At 35.0% G+C, this 17374-nt stretch overlaps 1 protein-coding gene across 5 annotated transcripts in view; it reads right to left on the reverse strand.

Moving 5' to 3' along the window:
- EHBP1 (EH domain binding protein 1) overlaps window positions 1-17374 on the reverse strand; it is a 350658-nt gene that overhangs the window by 40862 nt on the left and 292422 nt on the right. For 4 of the 5 annotated variants that reach the window (XM_049857490.1, XM_049857487.1, XM_049857492.1 and 1 more), the window contains 5 exons: window positions 15722-15829; window positions 12483-12607; window positions 9923-10061; window positions 9668-9774; window positions 6889-7012 (listed from right to left, as the gene is read on the reverse strand). In XM_049857490.1, coding sequence (XP_049713447.1) covers window positions 6889-7012; window positions 9668-9774; window positions 9923-10061; window positions 12483-12607; window positions 15722-15829 — 603 coding nt within the window. The remainder of the gene's footprint in view (window positions 1-6888; window positions 7013-9667; window positions 9775-9922; window positions 10062-12482; window positions 12608-15721; window positions 15830-17374) is intronic. The other variant, XM_049857491.1, reaches the window with a different exon arrangement.

Below are 17374 nucleotides of genomic sequence, written 5' to 3' on the forward strand. Positions count from 1 at the left end.
ACCCCTAGATTTTTAATGCTTCAGCTGTATTTTGAATTTTGCACTTACTCAATACCTGTAACAGTCACAGCATCAAAAATCTATCTGCTTTATTCACTTAGCACACTAGCTGTACCATAGAATGTACACTGTTATAATAACAAGATAAATTTGTCTCTGTGATCATTTAATGTTGGGGTCATTATGAAGGGAAAATAAATCAATGAGACAGAAATTATATTACTGTATGCTTTGATCACACAAATGCCTTTTTTCTGTATTTTCTGCTCATGTCTTTTTTTCTTACTCATTCACAGAGCAAATATTTTAAGATCATATATACCATTCAGGTATATAAGTGTAAAAACTTTCTGGAAATATAATAAATTTAAGTATTAAGAATTCACCAAGAGACACTGAAGGAACCAGTATTCATGTCATGAAGCACTAATTTTCTATCAGCTCTCTAACGTACCAATAAACTACATATATATACATGTAACTGAGATTACATTTTCATATTGAAACAGATCAAGATCACATTTTTATTTTAAACATAAAACTAAGGGGTTCCAACATAGGAAATGTACATACATATTGAGTATCAAATTATATAGTGACACTGCTAATATAAAATATTAGCTAATATAAAAATAACTACATTAATTTAGAAATCAGTCACTTAAAATTTTAATTAGTTTTATTTTTTTTTTTAAACTATTCCTCAAGTTCTCATAATAGTGGTCTTATACAATATTTGTCCTTTTGCAACTAACTAATTTCACTCAGCATAATGCCTTAGCTTTATTTTTTAATATACCTCAGAAAACCATCTTCGGGTAATTCATTAGTAGCTGATTCTAGACTGAAAACTACTTCTGAAGGTTCTAATGTTCAAGTTTTAGAACCTTCTAAAGATTAGCAAAGAGCTAGCTGCTTCTTTTGAAGGGAAGTTTGTTTTTATTTCTTTGGTTATTCCAAATAAGCATGTTTTGCACCCTGATTTCTTGTATGTTACATTGTGATGGCCAGGGTGGTAAAGAAATAGTATTAAGAATATTAACATGATTTCGTTGGGTCTCTAATGGCTCAAATTGGTTGGCTAAGTGACTTTTTTCACAAGCTAAATGAATACTGATCTGTTTCTTCTGAGTTACTAATTATAAAACATGAAATGGTGATAGGGATGCCCAGAAAATTATTAATAGAACCCCACGAAAATCAGAAGTTCAACTCTAAGAAAACAAGAGATGAAGCAGAGACCATGACTGTGGTAGCTGGGAGTCTGGCCCTAGAGCTCTTCACTCTGGGTTGATTCCTGGCTCCACCATTTGCAAACTGTATGGACTGAGCAAGTTACTTACTTCTCTGAGCTTCAGTTTCCTCATCTGTAAAATACGATTATTAACGGTCCTGGTGATTAATAGAATTTATTTCACAGAGTTGTGAGAAACAACGAACTAATGCAGGTGTAAAGCATTTAACATAGAAAAACAAAACCTAAAACTCAAACCCGTTGCTGTTGAGTTGATTCTAACTCATGGCGACACCATCCCTTACAGAGCAGAACTATCCCATAGGGTCTTCTTGACTGTCATCTTTACAGAAGTAGAACAATAGGCCTTTCTTCTGAAACACTGCTGGGTGCATCTGAACTGCCAACCTTTAGGTTAGTAGTTGACGGCAAACCATTTGCACCACTCAAGGACCTTATTATAAAAGCAGACATAAAATAAGCATGCAATAAATTCTGGCCATTATTGTCCTCTTTTAGGTAAAGACAATGGATAATTCTGGAGATTCAAAGGAGAAAGTTCCCACTGATAACATATACAAACTTTATTTTTATTTACTTGTGGGCCCAATTTTCTGCTTGAAAGCAGCTTTAATACTATGTTTGTTTCCTCAAACATTCTGAGAAATGTGTAGGAAAGGTATTTTCCTCGAGTGCATTTAAAATTTCTAAATGGTCAGTTAGAATTTTGGTGTGGATAGACTACAAAAAGCTACAGAATTAGTATTTTTGACCCAGGGACTTAAGGAGGCTAGCATGATCATTTCCATCAGTGCTTAAAGGTAATGAAGTTGCAAGGTGTGGCTTTATTGTAAATTTCCCACCTGAATGTTTAATTTTTACACTCAAAATGTAAATAAAATATTACGACTTTTTTTTTTTTTTTTGGCCAAACCATTAGTTTAAAACACTAATTCTACAGTCTGATGACCACCAAATGAAAACCGGTTGGAAATGGAAAAGAATTATCATTCATTAGAGTAACACTATTTGCAGCACTATAGTAAAACAGCTCATCAACATTTCCATTATAAACTTCATTTTTTCAAAGGTTACAATATTGCTGGTTCAGATTCATCCAACCCCACACTTACATAAACATGTCAGCTTGAAACACATACATGTTTCCATCTAGTAAGTTTTACTGTTCTCAAAGAAGTAATCATTACAAACTTCAGGTGTTAGAAACTTAAAAATTCCTTCTCAACAACAATCACAAGGACAAAAAAAAAAAAAAGCCATTAAGAGCTGACGGAAAAAATATTCTCTGGTATTTGCGTAAGAATTTTACAGGTCCCAAGGTGAGACGGCAGGAAATAATACGCATACGCGTCGTGAGCATTGTCAAAACACACACACACACAGTATTGTCATTTAATACACAGACCATCACTGATTTAAAAATCAGTCAATTTAGGAAGGACTGAAACAAACAAACCCCACTGCAGCGCTGTCTGCCACTGATGCTCTTTCCCCCAACTGGATGCTGGGCTTTCCTGAACCCTTTCCCAGCCACTGCCCTTCGCGTACCTGGCACCTCCCCATCTTGTCCCATGACCCACGGAGGCTCTCTCTTATGATCCCCTTCCCTTCTTTCTTGCTAGTCTTCTCCCAACATGCCAGAAAAAAGGCCCATCCATCTGGGCCACCATCCAGGCTCCACCCTCCTCCCCCTCAGGATGTAGGAGCTTCAGTCTCAGAGGAGTTGGTGCTTAAAACCAAGAGTTACTCAAGTTCTAGGAATCTAGGACTCAGGTCGAGAATAACTATTAGTATATTTTAGTTATATTCTGAATTAAAAGGGTTTTGTGGGCTTGCCTGGCTTGTTGGCACTTATAACAGTGTTTTTTTTGGAAAATGCATTCTGAATTCCACAAAATCAACTTCTAAACAAACTTCCTAACTCGTTCAAAATTGAGTACAGTTCTTCAACAGCTAAACATAGAATGACCATATGACCCAGCAATTCTACTTCTAGGTATATATCCCAGAGAACTGAAAACAGGAACTCAAACAGATATTTGTACACCAATGTTCACTGCAGCATTATTCATTGTAGCCAAAAGATGGAAATAACCCAAATATCCGTCAATGGATGCATGGACAGACAAAATGTGGTGTGTGTATATATATATGTGTGTATATATAAAAACCAAAACAAAACCCAGTGCAGTTGAGTCGATTCCGACTCATAGCAACCCTATAGGACAGAGTAGAACTGCCCCACAGAGTTTCCAAGGAGCACCTGGTGGATTCGAACTGCTGACCTTTTGGTTAGCAGCCATAGCACTTAACCACTACACCACCAGGGTATGTATATGTGTGTATATATATAAAAATATATATATATAATGGAATATTATTCAGCCATGAAAAGGAATGAAGATCTGACACGTTGTAATATGGATGAAGTTTGAAGACATTATGTTAAGTGAAATAAGACAGACACAAAAGGCCATATACTGTATGATTCCAATTATATGAATTGTTCAGAACAGGCAAACCCATAGAAACAGAAAGTAGATTACCAATCTCCAGGGGATGTTGGAAGGGAAAACGGGGGAGTGACAGCTTAATGGGTTCAGAATTTTCTTTTGGGACAATGAAAATATTTTGGAACTAAAGAATATACTAAATGATGCTGAATTGCATACTTTGAAATTGTTAATTTTATGTGAATTTTACCTCAGTTGAAAAAACTGAGTACAGTATTGACAAGAGAATTATCTACAAGTATATAAATACTGAAATATCAGACGAAATACATTTGTTCTATATACAAAACATAGTTGGAAAAGAGAAATAGCCTGAAAACTTAAAACTCCAGGTTCAACCCCTAGCTCAGCCATTACTAATTAGGCTATCTTAAATGGGTCATTTCCCCTGTCTGAGCCTGTTTCCTCAGGAAGAAAATATGGTTACTATCTGCTCTGCTTAATTCTAAGGCTGTTAGGAGATTCAGAAAAGTACACTGAAAACTCTAACGTACCCCAGGAAAGGTATTAACTGTTATAATAAATGAAGGATGGAAAGTATTGAAAAACAAAAACAAAAAAGATGAATAGATGCTTTTCCTTTCTATCACCTCATCTCTTACCTCAGAGGTTAACAAGGTATTAAGTAAATCTCAGGAGGTGGAGTTTGGGCTAGAGGTGGCTGGATACAGTCCGGGGTGACTCTTAGGACTTACCAAGTTGGGGAACATTCAGTCAGTTTTGGTCTGAATCTGCAGTAGGCAGACCCAGTCTAGACCAGATTCTGTCCTGTGTAGTCACGGATATAAAACCACAATGGGATTCTAGAATCAGTCTGTAGCTATGGCTACGTAATTATAAATGATCTATAGTTGGAATGGGGTCACTTCAAAGCTTCACTGTTGATGGGTAGGGTGGGAAGAAGAACTTGAGTCTATTTTAGTTAGAACCCTCAATAAATCAAGCTCCAAGTGAGAAAGAAGGAAACAAAATTTCTAGCTTTTGCTCTAGTGGCACAGGCTTCTAATTTATCTGACACAATCAGGGAAGGTACTCTGCTTAAAGTTATTTGTGGGGGAAAAAAAAGAATTTCTCTCTTTAAAATATTTAAAGAAAATCATTAAAAATTATATACTTCTTGGCTTTTTCAACAACATACTAAATGCTCACTAACCTTTTCCTGATGACTCATTATCTTCATTATGAATATACATCAAACGTTTAAGTGCTCAACTATTAGCCAAAAGGTTGGTGGTTTGAACCCACCCAGAGGCACCCTGAAAGACAGGCCTGGCAATCTGCTTCTGAAAGGTCATAGCCTTGAAACCCTATGGTGCAGTTCTACTCTGCACACATGGGGTCATTATGAGTTGGAATTGAGGGCAACTAACAACAACAAATAATAACCCTTACTCCTTTAGGGCGACGGCAACTAACAACAACAACAAATAATAACCCTTATTCCTTTACAGCTCATTTAGAATAAGATGAGTAGAAATGCACGTACCTTTTAAAAATAACTTCAGACAGTAATGCTGAGTTCCTGTATTCTGACAGAAATTATACTACCTAGCATTTACATTTTTTATACAGCTGGAAACCAAAGGAAAAATTCCAATGCGAAACGGTATGTTGGTTTACGGACACCTGTTGAATCCACGTAAATGAATACGCACAAGACTGAACACACATGTAACTTGTTAGGGGAACGATACACAGTGCTTTAGGTTATCTGGTCTAGTAAGAAAGCTTCCATACAATGGGGGGTCAGGTGGCCTGAATTCCAGTCCTACGTCTGCCATTTACTGATCTGTGTGACTCTGACCATTTTCTGTGCCTCTGTCTCCTCATCCGTTTAATCAGAGGGTTAGGCAAGTGGGTTTTGTTTTTTTTTTTAAGCAGTAGAACCTTTTCTTCAAATGATCTCTTCCAAGAAGTCCACTATTTAAAATAAACAAACTCAGAGTCACTCTGCTTGAAGTGAAGGTAAGAAATCCAGAGGCTGATCTGTTTTCTATTCCCTTATTGTCCTGGCCGCCCCTAAGGTGCCTCTGAAGAAGCTTGAGGGCCCCACAGAACACAGTTTGGAACTCACTGGACCAGATTAAGCCCAAGGTCCCTTCTGGTTCTATCTAATAGGCTCTGATTTCACCACTGTATGCATTTTCAAATGTCCCATATAGATGCTTATTTTTAAAGGGGCTCTTTTATTGTAAACATATTTTTGGCAAAACAGAAAAGAAAAAGTTCAGGAAAGATTTCCAATCCTACTTCACACACTACTCTCTTTTAATGCTATCATAAAATTAAAGCAATTAAGAAATGGATTTTCTACCATTTCATTTTTTGACATTTTTTCTTAAGAACTTCTTTCAATTTGGTATGAGTTTCTTGAAGTTATTTTTCATTTTTGCCCTTTTGTAAGAGTAGCATTTTAAAGAACTATATGCATACATATATGTACAAACACATACCCTGTTTTTTTCCAGTAGCTTATTGTGTGTTTGCATCTGTTCAATCACCGCTGGCAATCAGCACTAAATGCCAATCCGCCCTCTGGTTAGGGGCTAACTTGCTGCTGTAACCCATTTTTACAAATCTTGGTATATACCTTAATCCTTTCAAATGCAACAGTGACACAAAGTATTACAGACTTTTAAAAACCTGTCCTCTTGAAAAAAAAAACTGTGGAGCATCAGTAACCAGACAGTATTCTCAAATTTCAGTGATCTAGTCCATGGCGCCGTCCCCCAGGCACACTGCTCTGTTTCATGCAGTACATGGCTTTAGCTGGCCAAATCTTTTTTTTTTTTTCCCAATGAATCAGTAGAACAGTGAAGATCTTACTTTTTTTTTAAGCAGTGGCATATCAATGAGGCACAGATGTGTATTCCAACTCTGCATGGATGAGCACACTGTTCAATAGTGCTGGCTCACACCGTATCAGGGCGAGTTATCACTTCCCATGAAAGCACTCTTATCACCAGGGCCCAGAGAGGTGGCTGCAAATCGCAACCTTTTTATTTTCAAGGCAGTTTTGCTGAACATTCAGGCTTCAAAGATTCACACTTCCAAAACTCTATAAGAGTTTGTGAACGCTCAATTTGCCAAAACTGTTTACAGTGTAATTGGGCACCGTACCTGTGTCCATGAGATAGCGAAGGCGCTTCTCCACCAGCGCGGCACGGGTGTCAATTTGCTTTTGCTCATTCTCTAGTGCTGCCAATTCTCCTACAACATACTGACTGGTGTCTTTGAACCCTTTCTGTTAACGAGAACAAACAGGAAGGAAAAAAAAAATCACTTGTAAGTTGCAGTTTTCCTTTCTACAAACACTTAGTAAAGCACTTACCTAGAGAACCAAATACCACCCCAGTACCAAAAAGCAACTGCCAATGATTCAACAATTTTTCCTATGCATTATGTACTGCAGAACTTTTGTAAATAAATTTCACCCCTTTAGTATTCTATTTATAATTTAACAACCAGATTAACCAGATTTAAAAAGTTAATATTTAAAAAAATTACCCTTAGAGTTAAGTCAGAGTTATTTAAGCATTCATAAGTATAGAAGGGAATTTTCTCCCAGGTGATTGTCAAAACAAACATCAAATGACACCTTTAATTCTAAAGGGTAATATAGAAAAATAGAGTTTCACTAAGAAATTAATTTTCAAAGTGTCCACCCTGAAAAAATCAGATTACAGTATGGATTTGTTCTTCCAAAGATACAAAATTATAAAAAAATTTTTTGTTGTTTTCTTAGTGATTTATTGTTTAAAATACTAAAAAAATAATAATATCTCCAGTTTTCCCTCCCTCTAACGTGTTGCTCTATTGATGTACTACTAATTATTGTAGCTGTGAAGTCTAACTTGACAGGTGGTTTCAAACTTTCCCACACAGGAGCTAATGTAATTAGTACACTGATTTGGTTAACCTTCCATTTAACCAAATTTGAACCTTGACTTGAAAATTTACTTTTTATAACTATCCGAGTTAAAAAAATAAATAAGTACCCTTGGATGTTTTCTTTGAAGTAGCAGCTCTATTTTAAAGTGTGAAAAAAAAAACGGCTTTAATTCTGATTTTCACATAAACAAATTTAAGGCAGGGTTATTATTTATGGTATAGTCATAAAAATGGATGAATTGTAGGTCCCTTTTGAGCACCTGTTCACCTTATGACACTTCTGGGGCTAAGAGACCTAAGCGGTGGGAGCTGTTGAAGAACGGCTGAGGTGAGTACTCTCCCCACTACCATTACTACTATCAGCACTTAGAACGTGATTCAGATAAATAAATGTGAACGGCCTTCTGTGAAACCCTTTCCCTACCTAGAAGAACATTAATCTTTAAGAAACCATGAGAAAGTATCTTCCAGTACTCCTTAAACAAGAAACCTATTTAAAAAGTATGTTGGTTATGAACATGTTTTAGAATTCTCACGGTCAGTAAGTAGACACCTAACAGAATGCATAACTTACACACCTTTGGAGCTACTGCATAACTTGCATCCAGATGTGAACTCAATTTACACTAACTTATTATTAAACTGATCATGGCACTTGACAAATTTAAAGTTGAAATATATTAAGAAATCATAACACTGACAATTTCTCAGAATGGTTTGATAAAGTAAGTCACTGCGTTTTTTAAACAGTCATACAAAATGGATACCCTTCCTTTCTGAATACAAAATATAACAGAAAAAATAGAATAGAATAAATGCTAACAGTATCTTTAAAATCTGGGATAACCTGGTAAATGCTTTTTGTACCTATCTGCCAAATAGCAGAGCATTTTCAAAAGGGCCTTATTGTTTTCTCATTCACGTCCAGAAGGACAAAACAGATATGGCAGCTTGCAAAATAATATAAGTAACAAAGATATGAGAAAGTACAAGTCATAAGGAACACACAAGCTTCATTGCTTTTACTGATTGGTTCAGTTAAAAATAGCAACAAATCGTATAATCAGATTTCTTTAGTTTGAGTATACAGCATACTGAAGTATTCTGGAACTTCTAAATTGTACCAAATATTTCACCAGGATGCACCAGTGAGCTGTTCTCTGTACTAAGACCTTTCCAGGTCTTCCAAAGACAACAACTTAAAAATGAAGAGCCCTAAAACGTAGCTGGTAACTCTGAGCACATTGATAAGGATTTTAAAATTGACTGAAGGCTATTTTAACAATAAAAACAATGAAAATATTTAGACACACTATAATAGGTAATAAAAAAGCAGCACCATTTTTTTTTTATGCTTCCAGACCAGACAAAAATTCAAGTTAAAACTTCTTCCTGCTTCTGTCCCGCAGCTGTCCATCAAAAGAAGCTTTCTCCCTGCGGTCTATCAAATATTTCCCTCACAAATCAATTTTACACATGATCAGCCCATACCCCTACTGAGCTGAACCTCCCCGTTAATTAAGTGAAGAAATTACCATATATATTATATTAATGCAAACATCATTCAGCTAGTAATTCACAGCTGATCTGGATAATGGAAAGGTTGAACACCCATTAACCCAAGCCAACAAAATGGGTTGGCTGAGAAATTCTAGCAGGTCTCATGTGACTTTTCCCTCTAACTGCAGCTCTGTGGTATCTGCTATTGTAATAATTAAAATCCTCCTGGTAGATCAATACTGGAATCTCTTTATGGGAAGTGCCCTGATGGAAATGTCTCAAGGAAGCTGGGGCTGTGGAACTCTGAAAAATTCATTTTTTTTTTATCTGACAATTATCACCACACTGCAGACTAATTCAACAGTGCACCCCTCTCACTCTGCTTTGAATGCACTGGAGATTGACATCTTAAAAAACCTAACATCTCATTTTAACAAATAAAGGCACTATTTCCACATACAGTTTGGAATTATCAGCAATCATGAAACCACACAAAAAATTAATATACATTAAGCACTTCATCTTCTGATGGCTTCCTCTGAGTTTCAGTTATCGCTGCCTTCTCCTCATTTCCTTTCTTTGTATCTTCCTGTATTGATCTCTGCCTTTTCATCTCTTAAAAAAAGGGGAAAGACATGCAAAATTATTATAAAGCTTGATATTTATGTATTGAAATGTGGATTTACATTATCAGCTTTTATATACATATAGTTAAATGCTATTAAATCACAAGATGGGAAAACATTTTCAAAAGTGTTCCTACCTGGTCTATGCTCAACATATTGACTGAAAGACTGAAGTTGAGTTTTTCTGACTGTAGAATCCTTGCTGAATACAACAGGATTTCTAAAACGTTCTGTTGCTTTTTGTAATCGCTCAGCCCGGAGATCTTCTGTGCCATTCTAAAAGTAAAACAACAAATGGTAAGAGGGTCCTGGTCTTGTAAACATGAAATCACACTTTACTATGACAACTTTTAGTGATTTAAGATAATGCTGATTTTCTAAAGTAGAAACGTTTTGAAAGAAAAAGGGTTTTAAAAGCATTCTGAATAATTCAACTGCAAGTTCTGTTGCCTGTCATCTAAAGCTTTGGGGAACATGGTTTAAATGGAGGATCACTCTTGGTAACTTTGATTCATTACACATTGTGAACCCTTGTGAATTCTCCTGATGATATATATCACTGAAAAGCCACGTTGCCTCCATCTAGTCCCCCAACTATTCTGCCCTATTGGTTTGTACAGTCCCACAGACTTGTATGACAAGAAGAACCAGTTTCTAATTTTATGCCCATTGAGATAAACTACTAATGCTGGATGAAGGCTAAAAGGTGGGATTATAATGCTAGCCCACTGCACTGCATTTCATCAGCTATAACTTTCCAAAGCCAGATTTGTAAGTAAGCCCTTTACAGCTAAGGAAACTACAATTATCTTTTCCAGAGCTTCCTATGTTAATACTGGTAACAAATTCAAATGGTTCTATCAACAAGAAATATCCCAGAAGACTGAACCACTGCAGTGTGTGGAAGCTGCAGATACCGAGCTGCTGTGTACCAAACAAATATTTCATTTTATACCTAATCTTTTATTATTTTTATTAAGTGTTTTGAAAGTAAATAGGGAAAGGCTAAGATGCATGACTAATAGCTAAGCCTGCTGAATGCTGAAACTGGTTATCAAAAGCTACCAAGACTTTGCCCTTCCTCTGCATTGAGACAATCAGTAATGAGGGAGTCCTCCAATGGCCTATTCTCTAGCCTCAAGGAGGCCTGGGATACAGAATCCTCAAGGGAAGGTAACAGTTTATCCTTTTCCACAAACACAGAATGCCTCATTTATAAATGTGTAAACTGCATTTTATTAAAAAAAAAATAAAAACCCAAATCAATGCTGAAAGCTTCAAGGGAACAGATGGACTCTATATATTCTTTATGAACACCATTTAAAAAATCTTAACTACAAAGATTCATACAAAGGCAAGCTGTTTAAGGCATACCTTTTGTTGGAGTAACTTTAAAAATTACTACATTAGAGCTTTTTGGAAATCAAAAACAATTTAATCATATCTAAACAATTTCTGCATAAAGATAAAAATGCCTCTGTATCATTTTTTAAAAAGTTATCTAACATATTTATCATTAACACCATGCTTGTAATACACTAGCTATGTAGCTAGGATAGAAACAATTTTTGGCTTTCATTTATTTATTTAAATGTGAATTCTACTGTCATAATAACTGCCCAATAGTCTAAAACTCAAGTCTTTAACAAAATAAACAAACACAACTAAATTTTTTTAGGCCTGACAACATGCTAAATATCAGTGCGATTAGCCAGCAAATCCCACCTTAAGAAACCTTTTTATGACTAGGGACTTCTGCCACTTTACAAATGTATTCCTCTAAACCCACTAATTCAGTTAGCCTTTTCAATCCATTGTATTATTCTTAGGCCAGCTTCATTCTGCATTAAATCCACTGCAGAAAGCTAAATTGAACGCAAAAAATCAGACCTGATCCAGGCTTCCTTTGTTCAAAGATAGAGACCAAAAGTCCTCTGGTGCTGCCACACACTTTCATCACCAATTTATAGAAACCGACAGTATAGGGAAAAGCAATGAGAGTCATTGTTTCGGTACTTCAAAGCATCTCTGTGTCAGGGGAAGGAAATCCTTTCAGTCAGCAGGGCAGTCCCCATAGTCCGCAGGTGGGTGAAAAGTTATACAGGACTGGAAGTGCCCTAAAGCTGGAGAAATATTAATGATACAATGCGAGGAAAAGGGAGGAAGGCTTGGGTGGAGATCATATAAGTAGCAAAAATGATACTATTAATAATATTTTTATAATGTGGCATTTTAGCTAAACTCCTACCAAGATAAGATTCATAATAGCTCAGAACAGATGTAAATATCTTAAAAATCTACATTCAACCACATCAGCATCTTCAGGTGTGATGGATTCTTATAAATAGCACAAATTCCAGTTCATCTAAGCAGGCAGCAGGTTGAGGATGATAGAAAAATACCCTAGAATTCTCTTATCAATATTTTTCTTAGTGAAAAATATAGAAGTCAAGAATAGTTTCTATATACCTTCTAGTTTTATTTGAAATGTCAATGCAATCAATTTAAAGTGGCAGTTTCTTTGAAAAACAGTATATAAATACTGATTGTCATACTGACATCTAATTTATTGGACTTTTAATAAAAAAATTTACTCCATCTTAATGTGAAGAATTTGGCAAGAATATAAAGTACCAGTGGAAATCAGAATACACAGAAACCAAGTCAAACGTTTTAAACAAGTTAATTTCTACTTACCTTAATGTCTTGCTCTGAGCTCTCGGCTACAGCATTCTGGGCAGCACTGGAGAGAGAATTTGCCACCTGTGGCTGAGCTTCTAGGAGCTTCTTCAGCTTCAAGTCCGCCAACTTAGTGTTTTGTTCTGTTAAATATGCAAATACCATGAATAACCAAGTGAGATGCATTTAAATGCATAGGCTATCAATTTTAGATGACATCATAAAAATATTACTGTCATAAAAGAAAGAGGAAAAGAACATCAGGGTTGCGAGATAGCATATCAGCCCAGACACATCCAGAATTCTTTCTACATATGTATTTTCCTCCAAAATCATTCCCCTTAAAAAATATAGTCAACACACCCACTGAAGACTACTCAGTTTTACCATAGTTCATAGCTATGCTTACCTGAAAACTATGTCTGTATTTATGTAAATAACTGCATAGGTTACACATAATAGAGCAAACTGTTACAAACTAGATATTTAAAGTAGGAGATATATTTGAGTCTAAATCACATTATTTTATAGTTTTAATTATTCTAGCATATTACATTCATATTTAAAAAAAATCCCTAACATGATCCCAGATAATCACATACACACTGTTAGAAGCCAATGTTTATGTGTGAACATATATACCCAGCATTGAAACTGGGTATACCCAGCCCTGAAACTGGGTATATCTTTACGAATACCTTCTACTTAGAAAACAGAAATAAAATGTGGCTATTTTTTTTATCACTTTTAAAATAAATACTTTCAAATTATTTTTAGCAAGTACACTCATCTTTAATAGAACAGTTCAGAAACAAATGGAAACACAAAAAGTTCTAATTAAACAAATTCATTCAAAGCAACTTTAATAAAATGGTTTTAAGACATGCCAACCATTTGGTGAATGATATTTTTCATAAAGATTAATAACTTTTGTAATTATAAGACTCTTAATCAATGTTATTATCATGACTTTCATGCAAATTGGTCAGTTTATATTGCCAGCCTTCTCTTTTAAACAGTATCTGATGAACTATGGTCAAATCAAGATAAAGATGAAACAATTTATTATTAAAACATTATGACTTTTACATACATATTAAAAAAAAGAATTTTGGGGAAAATAAAGCAAGGATAAAAATCATAATATATTCTAAGTGCTTCCAGAGTCCAGTCTACATTCCTTTCTTCTTACTGCCATGAAATAAAGCATAGATTTGAACTGGAAAACCTGTCCTATGCACATACCAACACTTATAGGCATGTTTGAGAGTTGTAAACAATATATTAATTAACTCCAGACTGGAAAACTGAGATGTGTTTTCTTTCTTGGCATACATAAAATATGAAGAATGCTTTATAAAAGGGTAAGAGTCAAGCCTATTAGGCTTAAAATTAACCAACCTTTAAAAGTATCCCATGAAGGTGCTATAGCTGAAACTAGAAAATTCCCCTTGCTTCACCTAAGAACTGGCTAATTTGTCCTGCCTTCATAATCTACTGTAAAATGAGAACACTTATTGTCATTGGTTTTATACTTCCATAAATTGAATGAGGCTTCAATTCTGCACTTATGGACGTCCTCGGCAGGAAAGAACGTTAATAGTTCTGATAAAGCCCTTGGTGGTAAGGATGGGGTTGGGATGGGGTGGGATTGGTAAGGAGCAATAAAAATCTTTTTCAAAAAGAAAAAAATCAAACATACCGAAGTGCTACAGTATTTTAAATAGAAAGAACTGAAAAGCAGTCCTAATTTTTGGGTCAACATTTTAAAAATGCCCTAAAATATCAGTGTTTTCTTGGACATACCCAATTATAACTATATTGACTTCTTTCCAGGAAAAGTATAATTTAATACTGGCCCAGAAAGGAGCTACTGACAAAAGGGAGTGGGTTTTCTTGGGTGTTTTTTTATGGTTAGAAAGACCCTGGTCAATTGTTCCTTAGAGAAATAAAAGCATGATTTCAAACAGAGAAGAAACAAAGCAGGTTAGCACTGCAGAGGCATGCAAGGGCTGGGGAAAACAATGTCTGCTCTCCTTCCCTTTAGATTTTTACAGGAAAAAAGAAATATCAGGGAATTTGCCTCCTTACCTTTCAGCCTAGAAAGATCACCAAAGACTTTTAATTGCTACAAGAATTCAATTCAATAAGCATTTATGGAACCCCACATGTATACAAAGCTTTGGATTGCTACTCAATGCTGGCTTATAAAGGCAATGCATATGGAACACTTACCAATTAAAAACCACCACCAAATATCTTTGTATTTTACAGGATCTTATGAAGGTCAATTTCGAATGTGATTTCCTGATACGAGATTTATTGATTTGTTGATATAAGACTAATTTAACAGCAGTCTATATAAGGAGTTCTCAACTAAAACCTCTTACTGTAATTAGCTGTAAGTATGCATAGAATAATTTATCAGTAGTGATATTTAAATACTTGAAGAAAACACAATATTTGCAAAATAATATTAACAACTAAAATGACTATCAACTCTAAAATAGGTAAGAAAATCTGATCCATGGTTTAGATTTATCTTTAAGGTATTCTATGGGTACTCCGGAAACCCTGGTGGTGTAGTGGTTAAGAGCTACAGCTCCTAACCAAAAATTCAGCAGTTCAAATACACCAGGCACTCCTTAGAAACCCTAAGGGGCATTTCTACTCTGCCCTACAGGGTCGCTATGAGTCGGAATTGACTCGGCAGCAATGGGTTTGGTTTTTTGGTTTATGGTTACTCTGAGAGTTGGTGGCACGGTAGTTAAGAGTTCAGCTGCTGACCAAAAGGCTGGCAGTTCGAATTTATCAGCCACTCCTAAGAAACCCTATGGGGCAGTTCTACTCTGTCCTATAGGGTCATTATGAGTCGGAATCAACGCGATGGCAATGGGTTTGTTTTTTTTCACCCATACCTTACAAGGTCACATCAAAATATTTAGGCTGGGACAAAGGGAAGCGACTACTGAATGCCTAAAACTTGTCTCATATATCATAAAATGTAAAAGTGAATCTTAGTCATAAGAGAACACAGAGTACAATTTGCGATTCCAATTTTATTGCTAAATTTAATATTAAATCTAAAATAAAATAACAAAATGGATGGAAGATGGATTTAACTAAATGATCTGGGAGGACATGAGATGTAATAAAACTACAGGAAGAACTTATTATTATCATTGAAGAGATAATAAAAATATAGCCATCAAGTTTGCCATGCAGCAGGACACAAAATATTTATAACATGAAATTACCCGGAGTATCAAGGTCATTTTCTAAGTTAGTAAGTTCATCTCCACCTCCTACAACAAAGCCTTCAGGAATCTCCTCGTTAGCATCTATCTCAATATTATCATTTTCATCTGTAGGAACACGTAGCAATAATGTTAGTATAATATTTCTAGTTTATATCATTTGTCTAAAACACTAAAGAAAAAAATTAGTATTTTAATGACAGTTATTCATATTCAAGTCTGGCACAGATAAGCAAGTTAAGAATTCAGTCTTAAGTCGCTTTTTCACTATTGGATTAACATTTATATTTTACATTCATATATCAAAAATGAACTGCCATATCAAAGCAGATGCAAGGATTTTGACAATTTTTCATATGTTGTCTCTGAATCACTGAGCTTATTGTGTCCTTATATTCTAAAAGGTAATCTATTAGTAATCTCTAATAACAGCACACAAAAATAAAGTTGGCTTAGTGACATGGTCATCAAATGTTATTTCTAACTTTTACACTTTTATCATTTATTACGTATAAATGCCTAAAGAAACCAATCATACTTTATAAACTTGTAACTCTATGCCATCTATATGAAGACAGGGATGCTCTTGTGCTAGTAATAAAATTATTATCATAAAAGCATTATGGACAGAATGAGAGAAAAGAGTGAGACAAGAATAGACAGTGCCTTTACAAAAAAAAAAATAAATTTTTTTTTTTTTTTGGGTACAAAAGAGCTCAGAAACAACTAAGACAGAACATCTTAGAAGACCTAAAGCTGGGAAAAATTGTTATCATTCAAAATTAAATACATGGAAATGAGAAAGTCTTATCATATTTTTAATATCCTTGGTCAAATGTTTTAGGTCACAAGTAATTAATGGAGTCTTATTTTTTTTATATTAAGAATTTCTATTTTATAAATACTCCTAGTGGTAAAACTGGTTAAATAATTTTGAATTCTATACATTTGAAAAAGCAAAGCAATAACTTGACTTGAGTATTTGAAGTTTAGCTTTAAATTCTGTTGTTCACAGTGTGTTTTGGAGAAATAGCTTTCTAGGACTGGGAGCTGAAGAATATCCCTACTACTCTACAGTTTCTTTTTTATTGGGCAGCTTTTATTAATAGTGAGGTATTCCAAAGATTCTTCTAATTGAGAAGTTCTGAAGTTCTTGGTTTGGCTTAATCCCTCAACGTTTGTCCCTTTCCCTGTAGACCACTGTGTTGATTTTTAAACACCAATTTGACTTCCAAGTAAATACTTATTCTGAGCATTAATATTAATAGTTAACATTATTTGAACAAGGGGGAAAAAAACATAGAGATAAAAACATTGCTAAGTACTTTCAAAGAAACAGCTAAGGCATTATATATGGCTACATGGTATAAGTACAATCTGTTGAGAGATCTTTTCTAATCAACTGTCTTAGCACACTATTTGACTCAGTTCATACAAGTGAGCATCTGCAACTTCATTGTCCTCATAAATACTTCGCTAAATAATTTTGTAGTTTAAGTAACTGAATACCATATAGGTGTTCAGAACGCTTCCTCAGTATTGCTCTGTATCAGAGACAGTTTACTACTGACAGTTTTAGGGGGCTTTTTTTTTTTTTTTTAGTGCAGTTCTTTATTGTCGCCAACCATCCACCACTGATTATCACTAGCCATC

Source organism: Elephas maximus, chromosome 17 (assembly GCF_024166365.1).
Source record: "Elephas maximus indicus isolate mEleMax1 chromosome 17, mEleMax1 primary haplotype, whole genome shotgun sequence".
NCBI classification, from domain to species: domain Eukaryota; kingdom Metazoa; phylum Chordata; class Mammalia; order Proboscidea; family Elephantidae; genus Elephas; species Elephas maximus.